We start from the raw sequence: 26,437 nt of genomic DNA, 5'->3' as shown, positions 1-26,437 counted from the left end.
GCAGGCTCAGCAGTTGTGGTGCATGGGCTTGGCTGCTCCATGGCATGTGGCATCCTCCCAGACCAGGGCTCAAACCCATGTCCCCTGCACTGGCAGGCGGATTCTTAACCACTGCACCACCAGGGAAGCCCGAGGAGTCATTTCTTATACCACTCTGCTCATCTCAAAATCTTTCAACTATTCCCCATTGCCTCCGTATCACATCCCAATGGGCTGTGCTGAGATATATTGGTCCATTCAGCCTTTGGGGCAGCAGGAACCTGTTATCTGGTCATAGAGGTGGATTTGGCCTAGAGCTGCACAATTCAGAAATTTTCATGTTATCGCCAAGATAGGTAATATGTTTCACGTGTGTGTTCAAAGTATTTATTAGGTAAAAGTAAACATTTAAAGGCAACCACAGTTTTGGTAACTCTGTTTTGGAATTTTCTTCCTTTTTTTCATATACCAGAAGCCTTAAAAAACAAACAACAAAAAAAAAACAGGACCAGACTCCTAACCTCTGAGAAACCTCAAGTACCTGCTTCACAGGCTTTCACAATATAGTGAAATTTCACAGGCTAATGGAGAAGGCAGACTTCCAGTAACTAATCACACAAAGAATTCATTGAAGTAAGAACTGGGTGCTTTGAGAAGGTATGAGAGTGGTCCTCTCCTATCTGGGCCATCAGGGAGGATTTCCCCAAGCAGATAAAACTGAAGAGGCTAGGGGAAGTCAGCCAAGTTTGGGGCAGGAGAGGGTTGACATAAGGAAGCAGAGGCAGTAAGTATCAATAACCAATTAGTTTTCAGGGACATAGGTGGACTTTAGGATGACTTTCACATTTTGGGTTTGGGCAAGTGGGTGAATGGTAGTAACTGGAGGAAAAATTATTTTCTGGTAATGGATGGGTAGATGATTAGTTCAATGGAGGTGTTGTATAAATATCTGATCTTGTATTATAAGAAGGGCTTAGTTACTCTTGTTAAGTTAGAACTTCACAGTGTATAAGGCACTATATAAGTTCAGTGGGGAATAGAAGAATAGATTTATGGTTTCTGCTTTCAAGGAGCTTTTTTTTTTTTTTTTTTTTTTTTTGCGGTACGCAGGCCTTTCACTGTTGTGGCCTCTCCCATTGCGGAGCACAGGCTCCGGACGCGCAGGCTCAGCAGCCATGGCTCACGGGCCCAGCCGCTCTGCGGCACGTGGGATCCTCCTAGACTGGGGCACGAACCCATGTCCCCTGCATCGGCAGGCAGATTCTCAACCACTGCGCCACCAGGGAAGCCCAAGGAGCTTATTCTTTAATTGCAGTCAAGGAGTTAAATAACCCCTGAAGATTCTAGTAACACTCTAAGACAACAGCAGGAGAAATGTTATAGGCAGTACACAAATGATTGCTAAGTGAATTGTATAGGTGCTTCTTGCTTTTCTGCAATTGGTATCCAAGTAGAATTGCTCATCTGGTTTTACTCTTGTTTTACTTTCATAGTTTGAGATGGGTTGAGGATAGCATGAGCTTGTTTAATAATACTGTGGGTTATTTGCTTTGGAATAACTCATTTTAACTTTAAATTTGTCTCATTTTACAGAAGAGGAAACTAAGGCATGAGAGGTTAAATAACTTTCCCAAAGTCATGTAGCTGGTAAATAGTAAAGTTGGGATTCAGATGTAGTCAACCTGAATCCAAAGTCCCCTCTCCTCAGTTTTTAAAAAATCCTATTCTTTTTATTTTTGATTTTTACTAAATATATCCCCTATCTCCTAATTTTAGACATATATATTGTTTCTAATTTGGTGCCTGTATTTCTGGTTAGACCTTTAGGATAAAGTCCTGGAAGTGGATTTCCTGTACCAAAGAATGTAAAATTTTTAAGGTTCCTTAGAACATATCAAATTCTTTTCCAGAAAAGTTCAAAAATTTACAGTCGAGATGTACTTTTCAATCCCATGTAGAAGCATTTTTCAATTTCACGTGGTTGTCTAAGCCAAGACAAATAAGAGGACTCAGTAACACTATGATAAAGATGGTGGTTAGGATAATGAATCACAGAATCTGTTAGAGCAGGAAGGAACTGCAGGTGTCATCTAGGCCACCTCTTTCTTTATTAATTAAGAGCCAAGGCTCAGAGAGCTTAAGGGACATAGTCCAAACCATACGTCTAACAGAGTCAGAGTTAGGATAAGAAGCTGCTCTTAGCACTGTGTGATACATTGAGTCAGAGTCTCTTGATGGTATGGATGATTCAGGGGTGTGCTGAAATGTCCATTTGGAGTCTCAATTGGAGATTTAACAGACTTCTAGTGTTTGAGTCAGCTTCATAGTTCCCCCTTGAAACTTCACAGTTGTGTCAGAGGGATATGGAAGTAACTCAGAGGGATCTGCCCCGAACTGAGAGGTCCAGTACCCACCCAAGGAGATAAAGAACTCTTCTGGGCCAGGGGGAACCCTGAAATCCCCTTTCATGAGTTCTCCTGCATCTGGCCTACTCTGATCCACAGGGATGATTCTGAACTCTCTTTTCGTTATTCTGTAGATGGTACAATATGTTTGACGAAAGGGCTGCTCACATAATTCAAAACTCATATAATTCAAAACTGGTTTTCTATAGCACTGACCAAAAAAGAAGGAGGATATTTCTGTTTGTTATTGCTCGATCATGTAACAATAGTGTAAACAGAATTTACAAATTGATTTGGCTTGGTATCCCTCTGGTTAAGCTGTTAAACCTCAACATTTTAATGACTTAACACAATAAAGGGTTGCTTCTTGCAAAAATCTGATGCAGGCTGGTTGACTGTCTTCTATGTTGCCGATATGCCGTGCCAAGGTTGCCAAAGCATGGGAAAAGAGAGTTAAAGGAGCCATATAGTCTCTTAACTGACTCAGCCTGGAAGTGACAAATGCCACAGTCCATTGGCCAGAACTAGAAACGTGGTTCTGACTCAAATGGAGAAGGGGCTGGGAAAAGTGCGTGGAAGAGTATACAGATACTTGATGAGCCCTAATGGTCTCTTCCACACACTTGATGCTTGATACTTTGAAATTACCTGCTTAAAATTTTTGGTAGGCAATTTCATATCATTTCAAGATTTAAGCATAAAGGTAAAACTTTCCTGTTACTTTCTTTCAAATATGCTTAAAGTGTAAGTGTTCGTTGAGTACACACTATCATTTTTAATAGATCTTTTGAGCTCCCTGTTAAAAACAATGAAACTTTTCAAAAATAGTTGTGAGATTTAGGTAAGTCATTTCACTTCTCTAAACCTGAATCCCAATTGAAAATGTGACTTAGCCCCTCATTCATGGGTATGTTGTGAAAATTAGATTAGAGATCACATGTAAAACACTTGACACAGTGCCTAGAACAAGGTAAGTGTTCAACGAATGTGGATTTTTCCTCTTTTTGGTATTGTTGATATTGTAATGGATCTACCACTGTCGACAGTAATACTGGATCCTCTGACTCAGAGGTGTATCCATCATCATCAGAAGATAGTGTACTTTACAGGAATAAGCGATGTTTTGGCCAAATTCTGGAAATGAAATGTCTTCGTCTTCTATATGTTCTTATTTTGGTAGTCATGGGGAATTTCAAAGGCCATGCTCTCCCTGGAACCTTCTTCCTTATCTTGGGGATTTGGTGGACAACAAAGTGCATTCTGAAATATGCCTTCAAAAAGCACAAGCGGACTTCCTACCTTGATTCCAAAGTATTATTCCATCGAGTAGAAATTTTGGAGGGAATCATAATAGCTGGAATGGCTTTAACTGGTGAGTGACCCTTTTCTGTGTTCTGTCTGCTTTTTGGGGTATTTTCACATGCAAAGAGAAGATTCAATATCAAAACAAGAAATTGCTAAAATAAAATTTTTATTCAAAAATACCCAAATACATATTATAATTGTAATTTCTATCTGATGTAATTTACTAGAAGGTGATACTTCATGTTTATACAAAGGGCTATTCCCTAATGAGTTAGTCATAGCAATTAACTTGCCTGCCCATTCAAGGTGAATTTCCTTTATAGAATTAGTTGGAGCCTTTAAAATAATTCTATATCAATTATTCTGATGCCTGAAAGAGTAAACTCTATCAGAAACCATTTTTCAAAATGACACCAAAATCATCAAATGATTATGGGAAGGCTTCAATAATAAATCATTGCCGATAGGCTGTCCAGACGGTCAGGCTGAAGAAAACTTATCTCCTGTGCTCATCCTTTTTGTGTGATTACTAAATTAGAGAGGGAGGTTGGGCCAGATGATTGTAAGGCCTTTCCATTGGCTCTATGATTCTGTAAAAATGTTCTGTGTTTTTAAAGTTTTAAAGAGAGGAATTTCGTTGCCAAATTCTATAGATTAATAAATAAAGCAGCATCTTCAAGAAAGCTTAAATGTTTGTGTAACTGACTGGACTCTATGCTGTATCTGTCTGTGCTTTCTCGGTTATCCTTAATTGGGGAGAAGCTGAACTCTAGCATTTTAATCCTGAACCAAGCACAACTCCCTACCCAAAGACATAGTGTGTAAGAAGGAAGTAATCAGATGCCATAGAACTAATCTCACAAATCTAAATCCAAAATTACTCAGGATTTATCTAGTCATTAAATTAAAATAGGAACTAAGACCGTCAGTGGAACTGATCAGGGAACTCAGTGGAAATAAGATCATTAGCTTTGAAGATCTGAAATAGCTGTTTGACTAAATTGGCTATCTTTGACTAACAGTGATTATCCAAACCAGTATCTGATGCTCTAAAACCAGCCTAAAGAACCAGTGCTCAGCTGTTAGGGAACAGCCCCGAAAGATGAGTCAATGTCATAAAAGGACACTATATTGGACTACGCAGTAGGCTGATCCTTCTGCATCTTCCTGCTTTCTCAATAAAGTTATGGAAAGATTGCTTAAAGTGTGATATGTCCCTCCGTAGGCATGCTTGGAGAACAGTTTATTCCTGGAGGACCGCACCTGACCTTATATGACTACAAAGAGGGCCAGTGGGTCCAACTCCCGGGCTGGCAGCATTTTACCATGTACTTCTTCTTTGGGCTGCTGGGTGTGACAAACATCTTATGTTCCACCATCAGGTCACTTCCTGCCTCCTTTACCAAGTTAATGTTAGCAAATGCCTTATTTGTGGAGGGTAAGTATGAGTATTTTCATATACCTTTCACTATTATTGGACATTTATCTATCCCTTTACAATAATACTCCTTTAGTGTCCTGGTGCAGCCTTGATCCACAGGGCCATCTGTTTGGGCCATGGTGAGCTATTGAGATGTCCTAGACAGGATGCCCAAGATTTTCCTTCCCTACCGACTCATTTAGTATAGCTGGACAAGTGCAATCATTCAATGTGTTTTATTCACATTTCACATCTGTCTTAAAGAACCACCTACCATGGTTATTTATCTCTGGTTTATCCTGGAGATTATCATTATTTCCATCTTTAACATGTGAAACTGAGCTCAGAGTAGTGAAGCATATATATCCTCAAACGAAGAGACCACTCACAGCAGAGTAGCTTCCATACCTACAAACTAGCCTTTTTAATATTGATATAGTAAAACTCCACCATTACATGATAAGCAGGGTCCAAAAAATTCAGTCACAGAAAAATGAGGTCCTAACATTTTTTTGTTCAGTTGGCCTCCCTGTTACTCTATAAGGAAACACTGAAAGCAAGTATTTAATGATTTGTTTTCATTTATTTCATATGTAAAGTATAGATTGATCATAGAACTGAAAAAGCCCCCATTTATCAGGAGGCAGTCATTTCCTAACGTCCACCTTGCCTCCCACGTCTAAAGGTAAGAGCTTTTGCCAAACGCTCTTTGAAAACAAGAGCTAGATAAAAGTTGGGCACCAACAACTAAGCATGATTCTCATTATCTCAGGATGTTACCATATTTTGAATGAACATCCTTTCCTCCTCATCCAAATGAAAAGAATGAAGCTGAAGCCGGAATCTGTCCATGGGATTAAAAAATGTAGCTAGCTACTACTTCCTGGAAGCTTCCAGAGAATCTTGTCATACCCACCAAAGTGTACTTTTATGATTTTTGTGTATATCTGCTGCCTCCAGTGGACTGAATTCCTTAAGGCGAGGCTTTGTCTCATTCCTCTGCCTATTCACCCTAACTCCTGCTGCCCTACCCTCATCATGCTTATTATTCATCCTTTTGCATAAAGGTGCTTTGAAATATAGTTGGTTGAAAATGTCATAACATATTGGAGGAGAGAATAAAGGTTGGGGAAGGGAAAAGGAGATTTCAAAGATTCCATCCTAAAGAGGTAGTGGTGACTCCAAAAATGGTAGAGGTTTCCATTATTTTGGGAAGCAGTGGGCACCTGATATTTTAGACAAAGAAATGTGTGTGTTTGTAAAGTTGTGTGGAGAGAGAGAGAGAGAGAGAGAGAGAGAGAAAGAGAGAAACAGTAGGTAGTTTCATTAAAAAAGACAAACTATTTTTTCTCCCTGTATCAGGTTTTGTCTTCTACAATCACACTCATGGTCGGGAGATGCTGGACATCTTTGTGCACAAGCTTCTGGTCTTGGTCATCTTTTTGACAGGCCTGATTGCCTTCTTGGAGCTGTTCATACTGACCAATATAACTGTGGAACTTCTGCGGATAAGCTTTTTCCTACTTCAGGGAAGCTGGTTCTGGCAGGTGAGTTGGACCTCCAATTAATGTACCTGGTATCGCCACTGATAACCTTCTCTCTTTGATTGGTGGGTGTTTTGCTCTAGAACCCAGAGGCTTCCTTCTGATGTGCTGCTGGTAGTGAGAATGTGGACCTTTGAGAGGTGATGTTTCTTTGAGTGGCCCGGTGGCCCTGGTGGGAGCGGTGATAGAGCAGCAGGGAAGGAGGTTGGGTGTGTACATTTTCGTCACACACCTGAGTATCTATTTTGTAGGAACTCTGAGCCAGTGCTTTTAGCTGGAAGCAGTTCCTGATGCTAAAGCAGCTTAAAGCCTAATGGGTAATAAGCTCAAGAAACATATGGAAGGCAGGAAAGGGAGGAAATTATTATGTATTGAGAAACAACTATGTGCCCGCCACTGTACGGGACTTTTACACGCACATTGTTTCATTTTGTCCTCATGATGACTTGGATGTTAGGTATTATCATCCCCAATTTACTGACAAAGAAGACTCAGAGAGACCAAGTTACTTTCCCAGGATCACGCAGTAATGGAGCTAGCACCTAAGTGTGGGTCTGTCTGGCTCCAAATCCTAGGCACTTTCCATTTTACTGTTGACTCCCTAACGTTGGAGTGTTGAAAACATGTATTCCAATCAGTGAACATATACTTTATAGGGACTGATAAATCATAATCCAACATACATATATAGATGTAAAGAAAGTCTGGGATGAAAGGTGAATGTGGTTTAATCAGGGAATATTTCTTAGAGATTTTTAGTCACTAAAGTGCAGGGATTTGGGATGAGGAGGTTGTTCCAAGGATTTGCATTTCAGCGAGGAGTGGTAAGAAAGCACTGGTAGGCAAGAGGAAGAGAAACATCATGGTCAAAGCATCATGGCTAGGAAAGATGTGATATTTAAGCTTGCGGGGGACTAGAAAGGCTGTTGGAACAGAGACTAGTAAAGAGAGGACTAGATTCAGGGCATATTTTTAATTTAATTTAATTTATTTATTTATTTTTGGCTGTGTTGGGTCTTCGTTTCTGTGCGAGGGCTTTTTCTAGTTGTGGCTAGCGGGGGCCACTCTTCATCGCAGTGCACGGGCCTCTCACTGTCGCGGCCTCTCTTGTTGCGGAGCACAGGATCCAGACGCGCAGGCTCAGTAGTTGTGGCTCACGGGCCTAATTGCTCTGCAGCATGTGGGATCTTCCCAGACCAGGGCTCGAACCCGTGTCCCCTGTGTTGGCAGGCAGATTCTCAACCACTGCACCACCAGGGAAGCCCAGGGCTTATTTTGAAGGAAAAATGGTATAGAAAAAATAACAAATACCTTATCATGTGATAAAATTGATAATCGGTGAATTTAACCAGTTGGTATACAGAAGTTGTTCTGTGAGATTATTTATCATCTGCTGGGAAGCGAAATAGAATGGCATGTAAAACATGATTATGTATTCTATATCTCTTGATTGGAATGTTTTGCTATGTACATGTATTTCCAATTCAAAACTAAAAATAAATTAAAAAAAATTTAAAAGTGATAACTTCCGGTCAAGATGACACAGTGAGTTTATGCTTCAGTGTATCTCCTCTGCTTCAAACATATAACAATGACACAAACTATCAAAAATACCTATAAAATAAAAAAGAAATCAAAAGAAGAGAAAAGTAAATGAAAGGAAGAGACTAAAAAATACGTAGTTGCAATTAAACAACACAAGCAAAAATAGGGCAAGCCACCTGTGGTCCAGACACAGAATAGAAATGCAGAGCCAGAGTAGAGCTGGGCTGCAGGCCTGAGGGCTCCAGGCTAGGGTAGACATGGCAGTTGGTTCTTTGGCTCCAGGGGAGCTAAAAGGAAATTGAAGGGTTCCTCTTGATGTGGGGATAAAATCAGGTTCTTGGAACTCTTTTTAGTTATATGTTTACACATTCTCTACTCCTAATTGCTTTCCATCCATTTGATCTTTCACTTTCTGATAGAGGTCTGTTAAAATTTTATCTTATAGTTATGGATTTGTTAATTTCTCCTTATTTTCAATTTTTTCTTTAATGTCATGAGGCTGTATTCTGCTTCTCCCCTTCTAGTTTTTTGAGTTGAATGTTCACTTATTTTCAGTTTTTCTTGTTTTTAAATAAATACACCTAAGGCTATAGAATTTCTTCTATATACTACTATAGCTACCTCCCGTGAGATTTGGTGTGTGGTAGCTTTCACTCTTGGGCAACTTGTTTTTTTTTTAACATCTTCATTGGAGTATAATTGCTTTACAATGGTGTGTTAGTTTCTGCTTTATAACAAAGTGAATCAGTTATACATATACATATGTTCCCATATCTCTTCCCTATTGCGTCTCCCTCCCTGCCGCCCTCCCTATCCCACCCCTCTAGGTGGTTACAAACCACAGAGCTGATCTCCCTGTGCTGTGCGGCTGCTTCCTACTAGCTATCTATTTTATGTTTGGTAGTGTATATATGTTCATGCCAGTCTCTCATTTGTCACAGCTTACCCTTCCCCCTCCCAATATCCTCAAGTCCATTCTCTAGTAGGTCTGTGTCTTTATTCTCTTGGGCAATTTTGAATGTTGCATTTTCTATGTGCTTTCCTTTTTAATTTATGAGTTATTTAGGAGTGCACTTTTCAGTTTCCAAAAATATTTTTTCTTTTTATTATTTATTTTCAATTCAGTTGCTTTGTATGTGTTCTCTTTGAAATGTGTTGGGACTTCCTTTGGGACATAGCCCAATGTCAGTGGTAGTAAATGTTCCATGTATCTGAAAAAAGTATATTCTGTCTTTGCTGTGTTGAAGATTCTACATATATTTACTAAATCAAGTTTCTTAAAGAGCTAAATATTCAAATAAAGAAGTTAGAAAGTAAGAAAAAAGGGGAGGGCTTCCCCGGTGGTGCAGTGGTTAAGAAACTGCCTGCCAATATAGGGGACACGGATTTGAACCCTGATCCGGGAAGATCCCACATGCCGTGGAGCAACTAAGCCTGTGCACCACAACTACTGAGCCTGCGCTCTAGAGCCCACGAGCCACAACTACTGAAGCCCACGCACCTAGAGCCCGAGCTCTGCAATAAGAGAAGCCACTGCAATGAGAAGCCCGTATGCCGCAACTAGAGAAAGCCGCGTGCAGCAACAAAGACCCAATACAGCCAAGAATAACTAAAAAATAAACTTATATAAAAAAAAAAGTAAAAAGGGGAAACCCAAAGAGAGTTGAAGAAAGGAATAATAAAGATAAGAGCAGAATTAATGAAACTAATTTGAGTTCCATTAATAATTAATGATTAATTAAATATCTGAGGGAGGACGCTGTGGGGTGTCACAACTGAGAATAGGATGGCTTAATTTTGTCCCTTTTGACAGATAAATAATCTTTTCACATTTCCCCAGGAGCTTTTCTAAGGAAGAGATATGAGGTTAAAGTCTTGGGGCATAAATCTGAGATTATTTAAAAAATTTTCCAGCCACCATTATGTCTAGACTAGTATCTTTCTTTACCTGGCAGCCAGACTAAGTAACGTTTGGGACTTAAAGGAAAATGAACATTTCGTACCAATGCAAACACACACACTGGCAGGAAATGAAGCTTTAGCCATAGTACATCTCCTCCCCCACCCCCTCCCTGTTAGATTCCTCTGAAACAAAAATGTTTCAGGGACTTAGGTGAATTTATTATGCTTCCATGTTTTGTTGCTATGAATGTTTATGCCCCAAACTGTATCTCAAGCTAATACTATTACATTGTGATTTCCTTTTCACCATATTTTTTTCTCTCGCTACTTCTCCATACATGGTTAATATTAAGCACAATACTAGTGCTTAAACAATATATAGACAGATTAGAGAAAAGGTACACCTAGATTCTTGGAACCATAAGTATGGTGAACTGAATGAGGCAAATGCTCACAGTGGCCATTTTTAAAATAACTCATCTATAAATAATTAGATAGTAGACAAACCTGGAGGGAATTCCCCTCCCAACCTATTAAAAATGGTCTCTTTCCTAAACCACATTACAGCCAAATATATTTTCTCAAAAACCTAACCATGATGCAATTTAAAAAAGAAAAAAAAATCCCTTGGGTCCATTTATTCCATGAATCGTGTTTTCTGAGTCTGTGTGTGGGACAATATTTCTAAAGCTCACTTTAGAAAGCTCGCTTTGTCATCCTCAAATTCCCACCCTTCGTGGTCAGAGCCGTGGCTCAGAGAGAATCAGGAAATGAGGAAGACACACCTGCTGCCTTTGCTTCTCAAGATGTTGGACAATTGCTTCAGCTGTACCTCCCAGCTCCACTAATTGCACCGGCAACTCCCATGATCCCCAGATCTCTAAGCCCAAACTAAAACCCAGCCTTGTCTTACCTTTAAGAACGATAAAAGTTCATTTGAAAATGACAAAAAGACCCAACTAAGTAGCAGTGGTCTGAGGTCTGATATGGTAGATCAAACACTTGTTTAGGCTTATAGTGTTGAAATAAGTGACTGGAAAATAAGAAAGAAAACACTAGGAAAGTCAAACTAACATATAGGTAATGGGCCCTGGCTGGATGCCTATTAGAGAAGATAATTATTTACATTTTAAATGTGATACTAATGAAGCTTAAACTAGTCTAAAACAGATGTTCAGGAGTGACATACAAGATACAGCAAGAAAAAAATTCTTTTTCAGACCTTTTTTTTCTTGGAATTTTATATTAGGAAGGAAATTAGGACAGCAGATGAAAGAATAGTGACTAACTTTTACATTTAAAGGAAGATTTAATGGGTTGTGGCATTATCTGGCCTTAATTTTCAACTTTCCTAATTTACTTGGGTTTAGCCTGAAGTGACTTTCCAAACGTTTCTATGGCTTTCAGTATAATCACATCTGTTAACTCTGTTCACAGGCTTCACAGTGGCCTTCAGTCAAATATTTAGCGTTCAGTATATTAGGCTATGAGGATCCCAGTGAGATTAGCAGTAGAGGGTGCTCAAAGTTTCTCTTTTCCTGGTGTAAAACAGTAAATGCTTTGGTAAAACTGATGATGACTGAGAGATTTCATTTTGGAAGCTCCAAAAAAGGGTTGTGACTATGGCATGGAGGGAGAAGTCTGTGAGCCTCCAGGTCAAGCAGACCTGGGTCTGAATTCTGGATCTACCATATTAATCACATGACCTTAGACTAGCTATTCTGTGAGCTTAAGGTTCCTCAAATAAAAAATAGAAATGATGTCTCATGAGACTGTTGCTTGAATGAAATATTCCAACCTGAAAATACTTCATGCCTTGAGGAGATATTGTTAATTCCATAGGAAGAGGGTTGAGAAAGCTTCCAGAAGAAGGTAAACTTGAGTTGGGGTTTGAAAGATGGTTGAGAGTCACCAGTGTGTCCAGGCTTGAGCTTTAGGACAGTTGATACTCTTCTGCTTATTTCAGCCTTAGCTCCTTCCTGTATTAGTGTCCTAGGGCTGCAGTCACAAATTCCCACAAGCAGGAAGACTTAAAACAATGGAAATTTATGCTTCACTGTTCTGGGAGATGGAACTAAGAATCAAGGTGGCAGCAGGTTGATTCTGTCTTGGGGGCCCAAAGGGAGAATTTGTCCCATGCTACCCTCCTAGTCAGTTGCCAGCAATCCTTGACTTGGCAGCATGACTCCAATCTCTGCCTCCATAGTCACACCTGTGTGTTTCTGTGCACCTGTGTCTTCATATGGACTTCTTATGAGGACACCCATCATTAGATTCAGGGCCAGTTCTGATCCAATATGACCTCATCTCATCTGGATGACATCTACAAATAACTTATTTCCAAATGAGGTCACGTTCACAGGTATCTGGGGTTAGGGTTTCAACATGCCCTTTTACAGGGCACCATTTAGCCCACAACAACTGCTAAGTCTTCCCTCTGGGAGCTGGAGCAAATCACTCCCCAATCAGGGGTAGATGGGTGGTGTGGACGGCATTGAAGGAACATAGGTGACACTGATAGGTGGGAACTGGAGAGCTAGTCCATTGTGCATTAAACTCAATCTTCCTAAAAGGCCCTTTCTTGACCCAGAATTTCTCTGTCATCCTCCCTGAATTGATGAGAGAGGAGGACATGAGAGGCAGATTCTCATGGTCCTGGCACCCTAGCTAAAATGGCTGGGCCCCCTGAACTGAGAATTGACTACATGACTTCTTGTAGGAAACTTGTCAGTTTCCTTCTTGTCATTTCCAAACAGTGAGCACAGAGGAGCCAGCAAGTCTCGCTTTCTTACAGGGCCTTCAGAGACCTGGGCTCTGGTCACTGTGGTCTCCACAGTGAGCTTTCCTAACAGTATATAAAGGGGTATTGCAAAACACGGGTATGTCCAAACAGCAGGCAAACTAGCTGGGTGGCACTTTCCTCCTGGAGTTTCTGGATACTGTAGGTTCAGATCTCTAATCTGATGACTGATCTATCTTTTGCCAGTGGTGTTAACTCCTCATTCCTTTAGAACGTTACCATGTCCTAATTCAGAATCCCCAGCCCTTGGTGGGTGAGACACAGCAGCAATGACGCAAATACTTTTGTAACTGTTTGGAGATGGAAGGGCAGGCTCCTGCGTTACTTAGTTTTCTTATCTCTAAAATAGAGACAACAAAGGGATTCTGTCTCCTGGGATGTAGAGGAGGGCAGGAAGGAGTTATTACTCAGTACCTTGCTAATTTCCACTCATGATACTTTGGAAAACTTTATGAATGTGACATTGGTTAATAAATAAAATGCATAGCACCAGAGTAAAAATAAAGACCTCTGGATTGCTCCACTTGGTCAGGCAACTACCAACCTGAATGATGAATCGATGGAGAGCACGTGTTGTGGCTCATGCTTTGGAAAAAAAAAAAGAAATATTTCTATTTTTAGAAATAAGCTGAGACTGCAGACTTTTGTATGAAGTTCCCTAATTTTTTAAATGTTGAAAACTAATTCAACTTATTTTAAAAAGTGTGCAGGCCAGGTAAAGCATGTCTGTTATGCAGATGTGGCCCAGGGTCTGCCAGTCTCTAATCTGTGTTTTAAGGGTAAGACAGTAGTACCATGTCTTCATGGGACCAACTACCATCTCAGTACTGATTGTTCAAACCGTATCAGAACTGCTGAGATGACTCACATGGACCCTGTTGTCCATGCCACTGTCCTTCATACTGCTCCACTGAGAAAGGCTAAATGATGAAAGAGAGTGTGGGGTAGAAGAAAGAACACACAGAGTTTTGCAGCCAGACGGTCATGATTTGGAACCCTGTCTTAGTCATTTGGCCATTTTGCAATGTTGGGGAAGTTACTGAAGTCTCTGAGTCCCAGTTTTACCCTCTGTAATATGGGGATAATGATACCTTCTTCCTGGGGTTGTTGTGAGAATGAGAATTACTGTGAAGTTTATGTGTATGAGTGTGGTTAAAGTGCCTGACACATGGCAGTACATCTACCAAGTGGTACAAATGGCAGTTCTCCTTCCAACTAAAGGGAATCCTTTAAAATAGGAAACAGGGACAAGTGATTAAGGCACAAATCTTAGCTTTCCCCGATTTATTCACATTACTTGAAATTTCAAACAGAAATGGTTTCACTCAATATTATAAACTAAATCCTTTTTTTTTTCCCCTGTAAGATTTCATTTATTAGATGTATGATCAGGAGCAAATCACTAAACCACCTAATTTTCTCATCTGGTTAAAGAGGATAACAATACATTAACTTGGGATAATAGCACATTGGGGACTTCCCTGGTGGCACAGTGGTTAAGAATCCACCTGCCAATGCAGGGGACACGGGTTGGAGCCCTGGTCCGGGATGATCCTACACGCCACGGAGCAACTAAGCCCGTGCGCCACAACTACTGAGCCTGCGCGCTAGAGCCCACGAGCCACAACTACTAAAACCTGCGCGCCTAGAGCCCGTGCTCCACAACGAGAGAAGGCACCGCAGTGAGAATCCGGCACACCTCAATGAAGAGTAGCTCCCACTCACCGCAACTAGAGAAAGCCTGCACGCAGCAATGAAGACCCAATGCAGCCTTAAAAAAAAAAAAAAAAAAAAGACCACATTATTGAAGGGCCATAGTAAGGAAACCTCCTAAGCACTGTAACTGACATATAGTTAGCTAATATGATAGATATTTGTACAATTATCCATGTAATTATCTTGGTTTTGTATTTCATTTGGATCTTGAAACCTGACATCTGTTCCTCTATCTATCTATCATCTATGTATCTTAATTTTTTATTGGAGTAAAATTCTTATAACATAGAATTAACCTTCCTTCCTTCCTTCCTCCCTCCCTCCCTCCCTCCCTCCCTTTTCCAGTTTTATTAAGGAATAATTGATGTACAGCCCTGTATAAATTTCGTGTGTACAGCATAATGATTTCACTTACCTAATGAAATGATTACCAAAATAAGTTTAGTGAACATCCATCATCTCATGTGGAAACAAAATTAAAGACAAAGAAAAAAATTCTTTTTCCTGTGCTAAGAAATTTTAGAGTTTACTCTAACTTTCATATATAACATACAGCAGTGATAATGCTATGAATCATATTGTACATTATATTACTTATTTATTGTATAACTGGAAGTTTGTACCTTTTGAGTGCCTTTATCCAATACCTCTTCCTTTCACCTTCCACTTCTGGTAACCACAAATCTGATCTCTTTTTCTAAGAGTTTGTTTGTTTGTTTTTGAAGTATAATTGAAAAATAAACATAAAAATTTTAATTGTTAGTTCCTCATGCACAACATAGTGATTTGATATTTCTATACATTTCAAAATGATCACCACAATACTCTAGTTGCCATCTATCACCATACAAAGCTATTACATAATTATTGACTATTCCCAACACTGTACATTTCATACCTGTGACTCATTTATTTTGTGACTGGAAGCTTGTACCTCTTAATCTCCCTCACTGATTTCTCTCATCCCCCCCCAACTCTCTCCTCTCTGGCAACATTTTATGCATTTTAAAGTGTATAATTCAGCAGCATTTAGTACATTCACAGTGTTGTGCAACTATCACCTCTATTTAGTTCTAAAACATTTTCATCACCCCAAAAGGAAACCACGGATCCATTAACCAGTCATTTCCTTTTCCTCTCCTCCCAGTCCCTGGTTACCACTCTGCTTTCTGTCGCTATGGATTTACCTATTCTGGATATTTCATGTAAACAGAATCATGCAATATGTTACCTTTTGTGTCTAGTTTCTTTCTCTAACATAATGTTTTCAAGGTTCATCCATGTTGTATTATATATTAATATGTCAGTTTTTATGGCTGAATAATATTCTGTTGTATGGAAATACCACGTGGTGCTAATTCATCATCAGCTAATGGACATTTGGATTGTTCTTAACTTTTGGCTCTTGTGAATAATGCTGCTATGAACATTTGTGTAGAAGTTTTTGTCTGAATACCTGCTTTCAATTATTTTGGGTATGTTTAGTACCTAGAATGAAATTGCCAAGTCATGTGATAATTCTATATTTAACTTTTTGAGACACTGTCAAATTGTTTTCCACATAGCTGTACCATTTTACATTCTCACCAGCAATGTATAACGATTCCAATTTCACCATATCCTTACCAGCACTTGTTACTTATTATTATTATTACCATCCTAGGAGGTGTGAAGTGGTATCTCATAGTGGTTTTGATTTGCATTTCTCTAATAACTAAAGATGTTCATAATTTTTTCTTGAGCTTATCGACCATTTGTACACTTTCTTTTGGGAAATGAGTCTTCTATTCCTTTGCCCATTAAAATTTTTTTAGCTTTTTGTTGAGATTTAGGAGTTCTTTAAATATTCTTGATATCAATTCCTTACCAGATACATGATTTGCAAGGATTTTCTCCTATGCTGTGATTGTCTTTTCATTTTCCTGATCGTGTCGTTTGATGCACAAAAGCTCTTTTTATTAATAGCTCAGCTTTCTTTAAATTATTTTTTTACATCTTTATTGGAGTATAATTGCTTTACAATGGTTTGTTAGTTTCTGCTTTATAACAAAGTGAATCAGTTATACATATACATATGTTCCCATATCTCTTCCCTCTTGCATCTCCCTCCCTCCCATACTCCCTATCCCATCACTCCAGGTGGTCACAAAGCACCAAGCCGATCTCCCTGTGCTATGCGGCTGCTTCCCACTAGCTATCTACCTTACGTTTGGTAGTATATATATGTCCATGCCTCTCTCTCGCTTTGTCACAGCTTACCCTTCCCCCTCCCCATATCCTCAAGTCCATTCTCTACTAGGTCTGTGTCTTTATTCCTGTCTTAACCCTAGGTTCTTCATGACATTTTTTAAAAAATTCCATATATATGTGTTAGCATATGGTATTTGTCTTTCTCTTTCTGACTTACTTCACTCTGTATGACAGACTCTAAGTCTATCCACCTCATTACAAATAGCTCAATTTCGTTTCCTTTTATGGCTGAGTAATATTCCATTGTATATATGTGCCACATCTTCTTTATCCATTCATCCGATGATGAACACTTAGGTTGTTTCCATCTCCGGGCTATTGTAAATAGAGCTGCAATGAACATTTTGGTACATGACTCTTTTTGAATTATGGTGTTCTCAGGGTATATGCCCAGTAGTGGGATTGCTGGGTCATATGGTAGTTCTATTTGTGGTTTTTTAAGGAATCTCCATACTGTTCTCCACAGTGGCTGTATCAATTTACATTCTCCCCAACAGTTCAAGAATGTTCCCTTTTCTCCACACCCTCTCCAGCATTTATTGTTTCTAGATTTTTTGGTGGTGGCCATTCTGACTGGTGTGAGATGATATCTCATTGTAGTTTTGATTTGCATTTCTCTAATGATTTTTGATGTTGAGCATTCTTTCATGTGTTTGTTGGCAGTCTGTATATCTTCTTTGGAGAAATGTCTATTTAGGTCTTCTGCCCATTTTTGGATTGGGTTGTTTGTTTTTTTGTTATTGAACTGCATGAACTGCTTATAAATTTTGGAGATTAATCCTTTGTCAGTTGCTTCGTTTGCAAATATTTTTTCCCAATCTGAGGGTTATCTTTTGGTCTTGTTTATGGTTTCCTTTGCTGTGCAAAAGCTTTGAAGTTTCATTAGGTCCTATATTTTAATTTTTGTTTTTATTTCCATTTCTCTAGGAGGTGGGTCAAAAAGGATCTTGCTGTGATTTATGTCATAGAGTGTTCTGCCTATGTTTTCCTCGAAGAGTTTGATAGTTTCTGGCCTTACATTTAGGTCTTTAATCCATTTTGAGCTTATTTTTGTGTATGGTGTTAGGCAGTGATCTAATCTCATACTTTTACATGTACCTGTCCAGTTTTCCCAGCACCACTTATTGAAGAGGCTCTCCTTTCTCCACTGTACATTCCTGCTTCCTTTATCAAAAATAAGGTGACAGGGCTTCCCTGGTGGCGCAGTGGTTGAGAGTCCGCCTGCTGATGCAGGGGACACGGGTTCGTGCCCCGGTCCGGGAGGATCCCGCATGCCGCGGAGCGGCTGGGCTCGTGGGCCATGGCCGCTGAGCCTGCGCGTCCGGAGCCTGTGCTCCGCAACGGGAGAGGCCACAACAGTGAGAGGCCCACGTACCGCAAAAAAAAAAAAAAAAAAAAAAAAAAAAAAAAAGGTGACAATATGTGCGTGGGTTTACCTCTGGGCTTTCTATCCTGTTCCATTGATCTATCTTTCTGTTTTTGTGCCAGTACCATAATGTCTTGATTACTGTAGCTTTATAGTATAGTCTGAAGTCAGGGAGCCTGATTCCTCCAGCTCCGTTTTTCGTTCTCAAGATTGCTTTGGCTATTTGGGATCTTTTGTGTTTTCATACAAAATGTGAAATTTTTTCTTCTAGTTCTGTTAAAAATGCCCGTGGTAGTTTGATAAGGATTACATGGAAACTGTAGATTGCTTTGGGTAGTAGAGTCATTTTCACAATGTTGATTCTTGCAATCTAAGAACATGGTATATCTCTCCATCTATTTGTATCATCTTTAATTTCTTTCATCAGTGTCTTATAATTTTCTGCATATAGGTCTTTTGTCTCCTTAGGTAGGTTTATTCCTAGATATTTTATTCTTTTTGTTGCAATGGTAAATGGGAGTGTTTTCTTGATTTCACTTTCAGATTTTTCATCATTAGTGTACAGGAATGCCAGAGATTTTTGTGCATTAATTTAATATCTTGCTACTTTACCAAATTCATTGATTAGCTCTAGTAGTTTTCTGGTAGCATCTTTAGGATTCTCTATGTAGAGTATCATGTCATCTGCAAACAGTGACAGCTTTACTTCTTCTTTTCCGATTTGGATTCCTTTTATTTCCTTTTCTTCTCTGATTGCTGTGGCTAAAACTTTCAAAACTATGTTGAATAAGAGTGGTGAGAATGGGCAACCTTGTCTTTTTCCTGACCTTAGTGGAAATGCTTTCAGTTTTTCACCGTTGAGGACAATGTTGGCTGTGGGTTTGTCATATATGGCCTTTATTATGTTGAGGAAAGTTCCCTCTATGCCTACTTTCTGCAGGGTTTTTATGATAAATGGGTGTTGAATTTTGTCAAAAGCTTTCTCTGCAACTATTGAGATGATCATACGGTTTTTCTCCTTCAGTTTGTTAAAATGGTGTATGACGTTGATTGATTTGCGTATATTGAAGAATCCTTTCATTCCTGGAATAAACCCCACTTGATCATGGTGTATGATCCTTTTAATGTGCTGTTGGATTCTGTTTGCTAGTATTTTGTTGAGGATTTTTGCATCTATGTTCATCAGTGATATTGGCCTGTAGTTTTCTTTCCTTGTGACATCCTTGTCTGGTTTTGGTATCAGGGTGATGGTGGCCTCGTAGAATGAGTTTGGGAGTGTTCCTCCCTCTGCTATATTTTGGAAGAGTTCGAGAAGGATAGGTGTTAGCCATTCTCTAAATGTTTGATAGAATTCACCTGTGAAGCCATCTGGTCCTGGGCTTCTGTTTGTTGGAAGATATTTAATCACAGTTTCAATTTCAGTGCTTGTGATTGGTCTGTTCATGTTTTCTATTTCTTCCTGATTCAGTCTTGGCAGGTTGTGTATTTCTAAGAATTTGTCCATTTCTTCCAGGTTGTCCATTTTATTGGCATAGAGTTGCTTGCAGTAATCTCTCATGATATCTTGTATTTCTGCAGTGTCAGTTGTTACTTCTCCTTTCTCATTTCTAATTTTATTGATTTGAGTCTTCTCCCTTTTTTTCTTAATGAGTCTGGCTAATGGCTGACCAATTTTCTTTATCTTCTCAAAGAACCAGCTTTTAGTTTTATTGATCTTTGCTATCATTTCCTTCATTTCTTTTTCATTTATTTCTGATCTGATATTTATTATTTCTTTCCTAACTTTGGGGTTTTTTTGTTGTTCTTTCTCTAATTGCTTTAGGTACAAGGTTAGGTTGTTTTTTCAAGATGTTTCCTGTTTCTTAAGGTAGGATTGTATTGCTATAAACTTCCCTCTTAGAACTGCTTTTGCTGCATCCCATAGATTTTGGGTCGTCGTGTCTCCATTGTCATTTGTTTCTAGGTATTTTTTAATTTCCTTTTTGATTTCTTCAGTGATCACTTCATTATTAAGTAGTGTATTGTTTAGCCTCCATGTGTTTGTATTTTTTTACAGATCTTTTCCTGTAATTGATATCTAGTCTCATAGCATTGTAGTCAGAAAGGATACTTGATACAATTTCAGTTTTCTTAAATTTACCAAGGCTTGATTTGTGACCCAAGATATGATCTATTCTGGAGAATGTTCCATGAACACTTGAGAAAATGTGTATTCTGTTGTTTGTGGATGGAATATTCTATAAATATCAATTGAGTCCATCTTGTTTAATGTACCATTTAAAGCTTGTGTTTCCTTATTTATTTTCATTTTGGATGACCTGTCCATTGGTGATAATGTGGTGTTAACGTCCCCTACTATGAATGTGTTACTGTCGATTTCCCCTTTTATGGCTGTTAGTATTTGCCTTATGTATTGAGGTGCTCCTATGTTGGGTGCATAAATATTTACAATTGTTATATCTTTTTCTTGGATTGATCCCTTGATCATTATGTAGTGTCATTCTTTGTCTCTTCTAATAGTATTTATTTTAAAGTCTATTCTGTCTGATATGAGAATTGTTACTCCACCTTTCTTTTGGTTTATATTTGCATGAAATATCTTTTTCCATTCCCTTACTTTCAGTCTGTATGTGTCTCTGGTCTCAAGTGGGTCTCTTGTAGACAGCATATATATGGGTCTTGTTTTTGTATCCATTCAGCCAATCTGTGTCTTTCGGTGGGAGCATTTAGTCCATTTACATTTAAGGTAATTATTAATATGTATGTTCTTATTCCCATTTTCTTAATTGTTTTTGGTTCGTTATTGTAGGTCTTTTCCTTCTCTTGTGTTGTTTGCCTAGAGAAGTTCCTTTAGCAGTTGTTGTCAAGCTGGTTTGGTGGTGCTGAACTCTCTCAGCTTATACTTGTCTGTAAAGGTTTTGATTACTCCATCAAATCTGAATTCAGTGCTTGTGATTGGTCTGTTCATGTTTGATCAAGGATCTACCCAGATCCTTGCTGGGTAGAGTAATGTTGGTTGCAGGTTTTTCTCCTTCATCACTTTAAATATGTCCTCTAGTCCCTTCTGGCTTGCAGAGTTTCTGCTGAAAGCTCAGCTGTGAACCTTATGGGAATTCTCTTATGTGTTATTTGTTGCTTTTCCCTTGCTGCTTTTAATATGTTTTCTTTGTATTTAATTTTTGACAGTTTGATAAATATGTGTCTTGGTGTATTTCTCCTTGTATTTATCCTGTATGGGACTCTCTGTGCTTCCTGGACTTCATTAACTACTTCCTTTCCCATATTAGGGAAGTTTTCAACTATCATCTCTTCAAATATTTTCTCAGTCCCTTTCTTTTTCTCTTCTTCTTCTGGAACCCCTATAATTCGAATGTTGGTGCGTTTAATGTTGTCCCAGAGGTCTGTGAGGCAGGTCCACGCCTGGTGGTGTGTTTTGGGGTGTCTGTGGACTTATTATGCTTTTAGGCAGGCTCTCTGCTAATGCGTAGGGTTGTGTTCCTGTCTTGCTAGTTGTTTGGCAAAGACTGTCCTCAGTTCTTTTCATTCTTTTTTCTTTATTCTGCTCTGTAATAGTTATTTCCACTATTTTATCTTCCAGGTCACTTATCCGTACTTCTGCCCCAGTTATTCTGCTATTGATCCCATCTAGAGTATTTTTAATGTCATTTATTTTGTTGTTCATCATTGTTTGTTTCATCTTTAGTTCTTCTAGTTCCTTGTTAAATATTTCTTGCATTTTGTCTATTCTATTTCCAAGATTCTGGATCATCTTTACTATTATTTTTCTGAATTCTTTTCCAGGTAGACTGCCTATTTCCTCTTAATTGTTAGGTCTGGTGGGTTTTTATCTTGCTCCTTCATCTGCTGTGTGTTTTTCTGCCTTCTTATTTTGCTTATCTTACTGTGTTTGGCGTCTCCTTTTTGTAGGCTGCAGTTTCGTAGTTCCCATTGTTTTGGTGTCTGTCCCCAGTGGCTAAGGTGGTTCAGTGGGTTGTGTAGGCTTCCTGGTGGAGGGTACTAGTGCCTGTGTTCTGGTGGATGAGGCTGGATCTTGTCTTTCTGTTGGGCAGGTCCATGCCTGGTGGTATGTTTTGGGGTGTCCGTGGACTTATTATGCTTTTAGGCAGGCTCTCTGCTAATGCGTAGGGTTGTGTTCCTGTCTTGCTAGTTGTTTGGCATATGGTGTCCAGCACTGTAGCTTGGTGGTCGTTGAGTGAAGCTGGGTGCTGGTGTTGAGACGGAGATCTCTGGGAGATTTTCGCCATTTGATATTATGTGCAGCTGGGAGGTCTCCTGTGGACCAGTGTCCTGAAGTTGGCTCTCCCACCTCAGAGGCACAGCACTGACTCCTGGCTGCAGCACCAAGAGCGTTTCATCTGCACAGCTCAGAATAAATTGGAGAAAAATTAGAAAGAAAGAATTAGTAGAAGTAGAAAGAAAGAAAGAAAGAAAAGGGAGGGAGGGAGGGAGGAAGGAAGGAAGGAGGGAAGGAAAAAAAGAAAGAAGAAGATAAAGTAAAATAAAATAAAGTATGTTAAAATATAATAAAGTTATTAAAATAAAAAAATTATTAAGAAAAAAGATTATAAAACAAACAATGGTCTGATAGAACCCTAGGACAAATGGTGGAAGCAAAGCTATATAGACAAAATCTCACACAGAAGCATACACATACACACTCACAAAAAGAGGAAAAGGGGAAAAAATAATAAATCTTGCTCTCAAAGTCCACCTCCTCAGTTTGGGATGATTCGTTATCCATGTATTCCACAGATGCAGGATACATCAAGTTGATTGTGGAGCTTTAATCCGCTGCTTTTGAGGCTGCTGGGAGAGATTTCCCTTCCTCTTCTTTGTTCTCACAGCTCACAGGCGCTCAGCTTTGGATTTGGCCCCGTCTCTGCGTGTAGGTCACTGGAGGGCGTCTGTTCTTTGCTCAGACTGGACGGGGTTAAAGGAGACGCTGCTTCCGGACTCTGGCTTACTTAGGCCGGAGGGAGGGAGGGGCACGGAATGGGGTGCGAGCCTGCGGCGGCAGAGGCCGGCGTGACGTTGCACCAGCCTGAAGTGCGCTGTGCGTTCTCCCGGGGAAGTTGTCCCTGGATCCCGGGACCCTGGCAGTGGTGGGCTGCACAGGCTCCCCGGAAGGGGTGTGTGGATAGTGACCTGTGCTCGCACACAGGCTTTTAGGTGGCGGCAGCAGCAGCCTTAGCGTCTCCTGCCCGTCTCTGGGGTCCGTGCTTTTAGCCGCGGCTCGCGCCTGTCTCTGGAGCTCCTTTAAGCAGCGCTCTTAATCCCCTCTCCTCGCGCACCAGGAAACAAAGAGGGAAGAAAAAATCTCTTGCCTCTTCGGCAGGTCCAGACTTTTCCCCGGACTCCCTCCCGGCCAGCCGTGGTGCACTAACCCCCTTCAGGCTGTGTTCCCACCGCCAACCCCAGCCCTCTCCCTGCGCTCCGACCAAAGCCCAAGCCTCAGCTCCCAGCCCCGCCTGCTCTGGAAGGTGAGCAGACAAGCCTCTCGGGCTGGTGAGTGCAGGTCAGCCCTACGCACCCCTGTTGCTGTGCTCTCCTCCGCGGCCCTGATGCTTTCCCCCTCCGTCACCTGCAGTCTCCGCCCGCGAAGGGGCTTCCTAGTGTGTGGAAACCTTTACTCCTTCACAGCTCCCTCCCTCTGGTGCAGGTCCCGTCCCTATTCTTTTGTCTCTGTTTATTCTTTTTTCTTCTGCCCTACCCAGGTACGTGGAGGGTTTCTTGCCTTTTGGGAGGTCTGAGGTCTTCTGCCAGCGTTCAGTAGGTGTTCTGTAGGAGTTGTTCCACGTGTAGATGTATTTCTGGTGTATCTGTGGGGAGGAAGGTGATCTCCACGTCTTACTCTTCCGCCATCTTCCCGGAAACCTGTGAGCTTTGTTTTTATTTATTTATTCATTTTTGGCTGTGTCAGGTTTTCGTTGCTGCGCACGGGCTTTCTCTTGTTGCGGTGAGCAGGCGCTACTCTTCCTTGTGGTGTGTGGACTTCTCATTTCGGTGGCTTCTCTTGTTGTAGAGCACAGGCTCTAGGCACAGGGGCTTCAGTAGTTATGGCATATGGGTTCAGTAGTTGTCACATGCAGGCTCTAGAGCACAGGCTCAGTAGTTATGGCACATGGGCTTTGTTGCTTCGTGGCATGTGCGAGCTTCCTGGACCTGGGCTCGAACCCGTGTCCCCTGCATTGGCAGGCGGATTCTTAACCACTGCGCCACCAGGGAAGCCCCCACCAAAACTTTTAATTTTGATGTGTTTTTGGTGTCATGTATAAGAAATCAGCACTAAATCCCAGGTCGTGAAGGTGTTTCCTTAGTTTTCTTCTAAGAGTTAGGATTTTAGTTCTCATGTTTAGGTTTTTGATCCATTTTGCGTTAATTTTTGAATGTGGTGTAATGTAAGAGCCCAAATTCTTTTTTTTTTTTTTTTGCTTGTGGATATCTAGTTTCCCCAGCACCATTTGTTGAAGATACTTTAGTTTCCCCATTGAATGGCCTTGGCACTCTTTTCAAAAACCAGTTTACTACAGGTGTATGGGCTTATTTCTGGACTCTCAATTCTATTTCATTGATCTGTATGTCTACCATTATGTTAGTACCACAATGTTTTGATTACTGTAGTTTTTGTAGTAAGTTTTGAAATCAGTAAGTGTAAGTCTTACAAATTTGCTTTTCTTTTTCAAGGTTGTTTTGGCTATTCTGGGTCCCTTGTCATTCCATATAAATTTTAGGATCAGCTTTCTATTTCTGCAAAAAAGACTACTGGGATTTTGCTAGGGATCATACTGAATCTGTAGATTGCTTTGCGTGTTATTGCCATCTCTCTCTTTTTTTTTTAACGTGCCTATGAAAAAGGATTTTAAAAAAACTTTTATTATGGTAAATCTTAAATATATACAAAAGTAGTGGTAGTTATCAATTTATCATCCAGTGTATTGGTCAGGGTTCTCCAGAGAAACAGAACCAAATATATACATATATATTTTTTATATATAATATATAATTGTATCTATATCTATAATATATCTATATCTATAGAGAGAGGAAAGAGACAGAGAGATTTATTTTAAGGAACTGGTTCCCATAATTGTGGAGGCTGAGAAGTCCCATGATCTGCCACTTGCAGTCTACAGACCCAGGAAAGCTGGTGCGGTAGGTCCAGAAATGAAAGCGGAGAGCTGATGGTACAAGTTGTAGTTTGAGGCAGGAGAAGACCAACGTTCCAGCTCAGTGGTGAGGCAGAGCCAATTCTCCTTCCCTCTGCTTTTTGCTCTCTTCAGCCCTCAATGGATTGTATGATGCCCACACGCACTGTGGAGGAGGATCTGCTTTACTTAGATTTTTACAGATTCAAGTGCTAATCTCATCTGGAAATACCTTCACAAACACACCCCAAAATCATGTTTAACCAAGTATCTGTATATCCTATGACCCAGTCAAGTTGACATGTGAAATTAATCATCACATTTAACACTTTTCAACATGCCCGATCTTGTTAGATCTAGAGGTCTGATCAGATTCATGTTCTGTTTTTTTATTGCCATCTTAACAATATTAAATGCTCCAGTTCATGAACATGAGGTATACTTCCATTTATTTAGATCTTCTTTGATCACTTTCAACAATGTTTTTTAGTTTGCAAGGTACAAGTCTTGAACCTCCTTGATTAAATTTGTTCCTAAGTATCTCATTCTTTTCAATGCTATTGTAAGTGGAATTGTTTTCCTAACTTAATTTTTTTGATTGTTCATTGCATGTTTTATGTGTTGATTTTGTATCCTGCAAGTGTGCTAAATTAATTTATTAGCTCTAATAGTTTTTTTGTGGATTCTTCAGAATTTTCTGTATATATAAGATCATGTCATTTATGAATATAGTTTTACTTCTTCCTTTGCAATCTGGATGCTCTTTGTCTTTCTTGACTAATTGCTCTGGCTAGAATTTCTAGTACAATGTTGAATGGAATTTGTAAAATAAGACACCCTTGTCTTGTTCCTGATCTTAGGAGACAAGCTTTCAGTCTTTATCATTGAATATAATGTTACCCGTGGGCTTTATTTTAAAACCTTTTTTTTAAACTCTGATTTTGAAATAACTGAGTTAAACTGCCAGCTTAGAAACCTAACACATCATCTGAAATGATTACTTATTCATATTTTGAAAATTGATCTGTAAATATCCTTA

The 26,437-nt window shown here is 39.7% G+C and overlaps 1 protein-coding gene across 2 annotated transcripts in view; it reads left to right on the top strand.

The window, feature by feature from the left end:
- Positions 1 to 26,437, top strand: part of TMEM45A (transmembrane protein 45A) — a 110,387-nt gene that overhangs the window by 60,360 nt on the left and 23,590 nt on the right. Inside the window, exons 2-4 of one of the 2 annotated variants that reach the window (XM_065876697.1) lie at positions 3,565 to 3,756; positions 4,915 to 5,127; positions 6,472 to 6,656. In XM_065876697.1, coding sequence (XP_065732769.1) covers positions 3,567 to 3,756; positions 4,915 to 5,127; positions 6,472 to 6,656 — 588 coding nt within the window. In that variant the 5' untranslated portion in view covers positions 3,565 to 3,566. Of the gene's footprint in view, positions 1 to 3,562; positions 3,757 to 4,914; positions 5,128 to 6,471; positions 6,657 to 26,437 lie in introns of those variants that run through there. The other variant, XM_065876698.1, reaches the window with a different exon arrangement.

This window comes from Phocoena phocoena, chromosome 4, assembly GCF_963924675.1.
Source record: "Phocoena phocoena chromosome 4, mPhoPho1.1, whole genome shotgun sequence".
NCBI classification, from domain to species: domain Eukaryota; kingdom Metazoa; phylum Chordata; class Mammalia; order Artiodactyla; family Phocoenidae; genus Phocoena; species Phocoena phocoena.
Note: the sequence above shows the minus strand (reverse complement) of the source record. Positions and strands in the feature narration are given on the sequence as shown.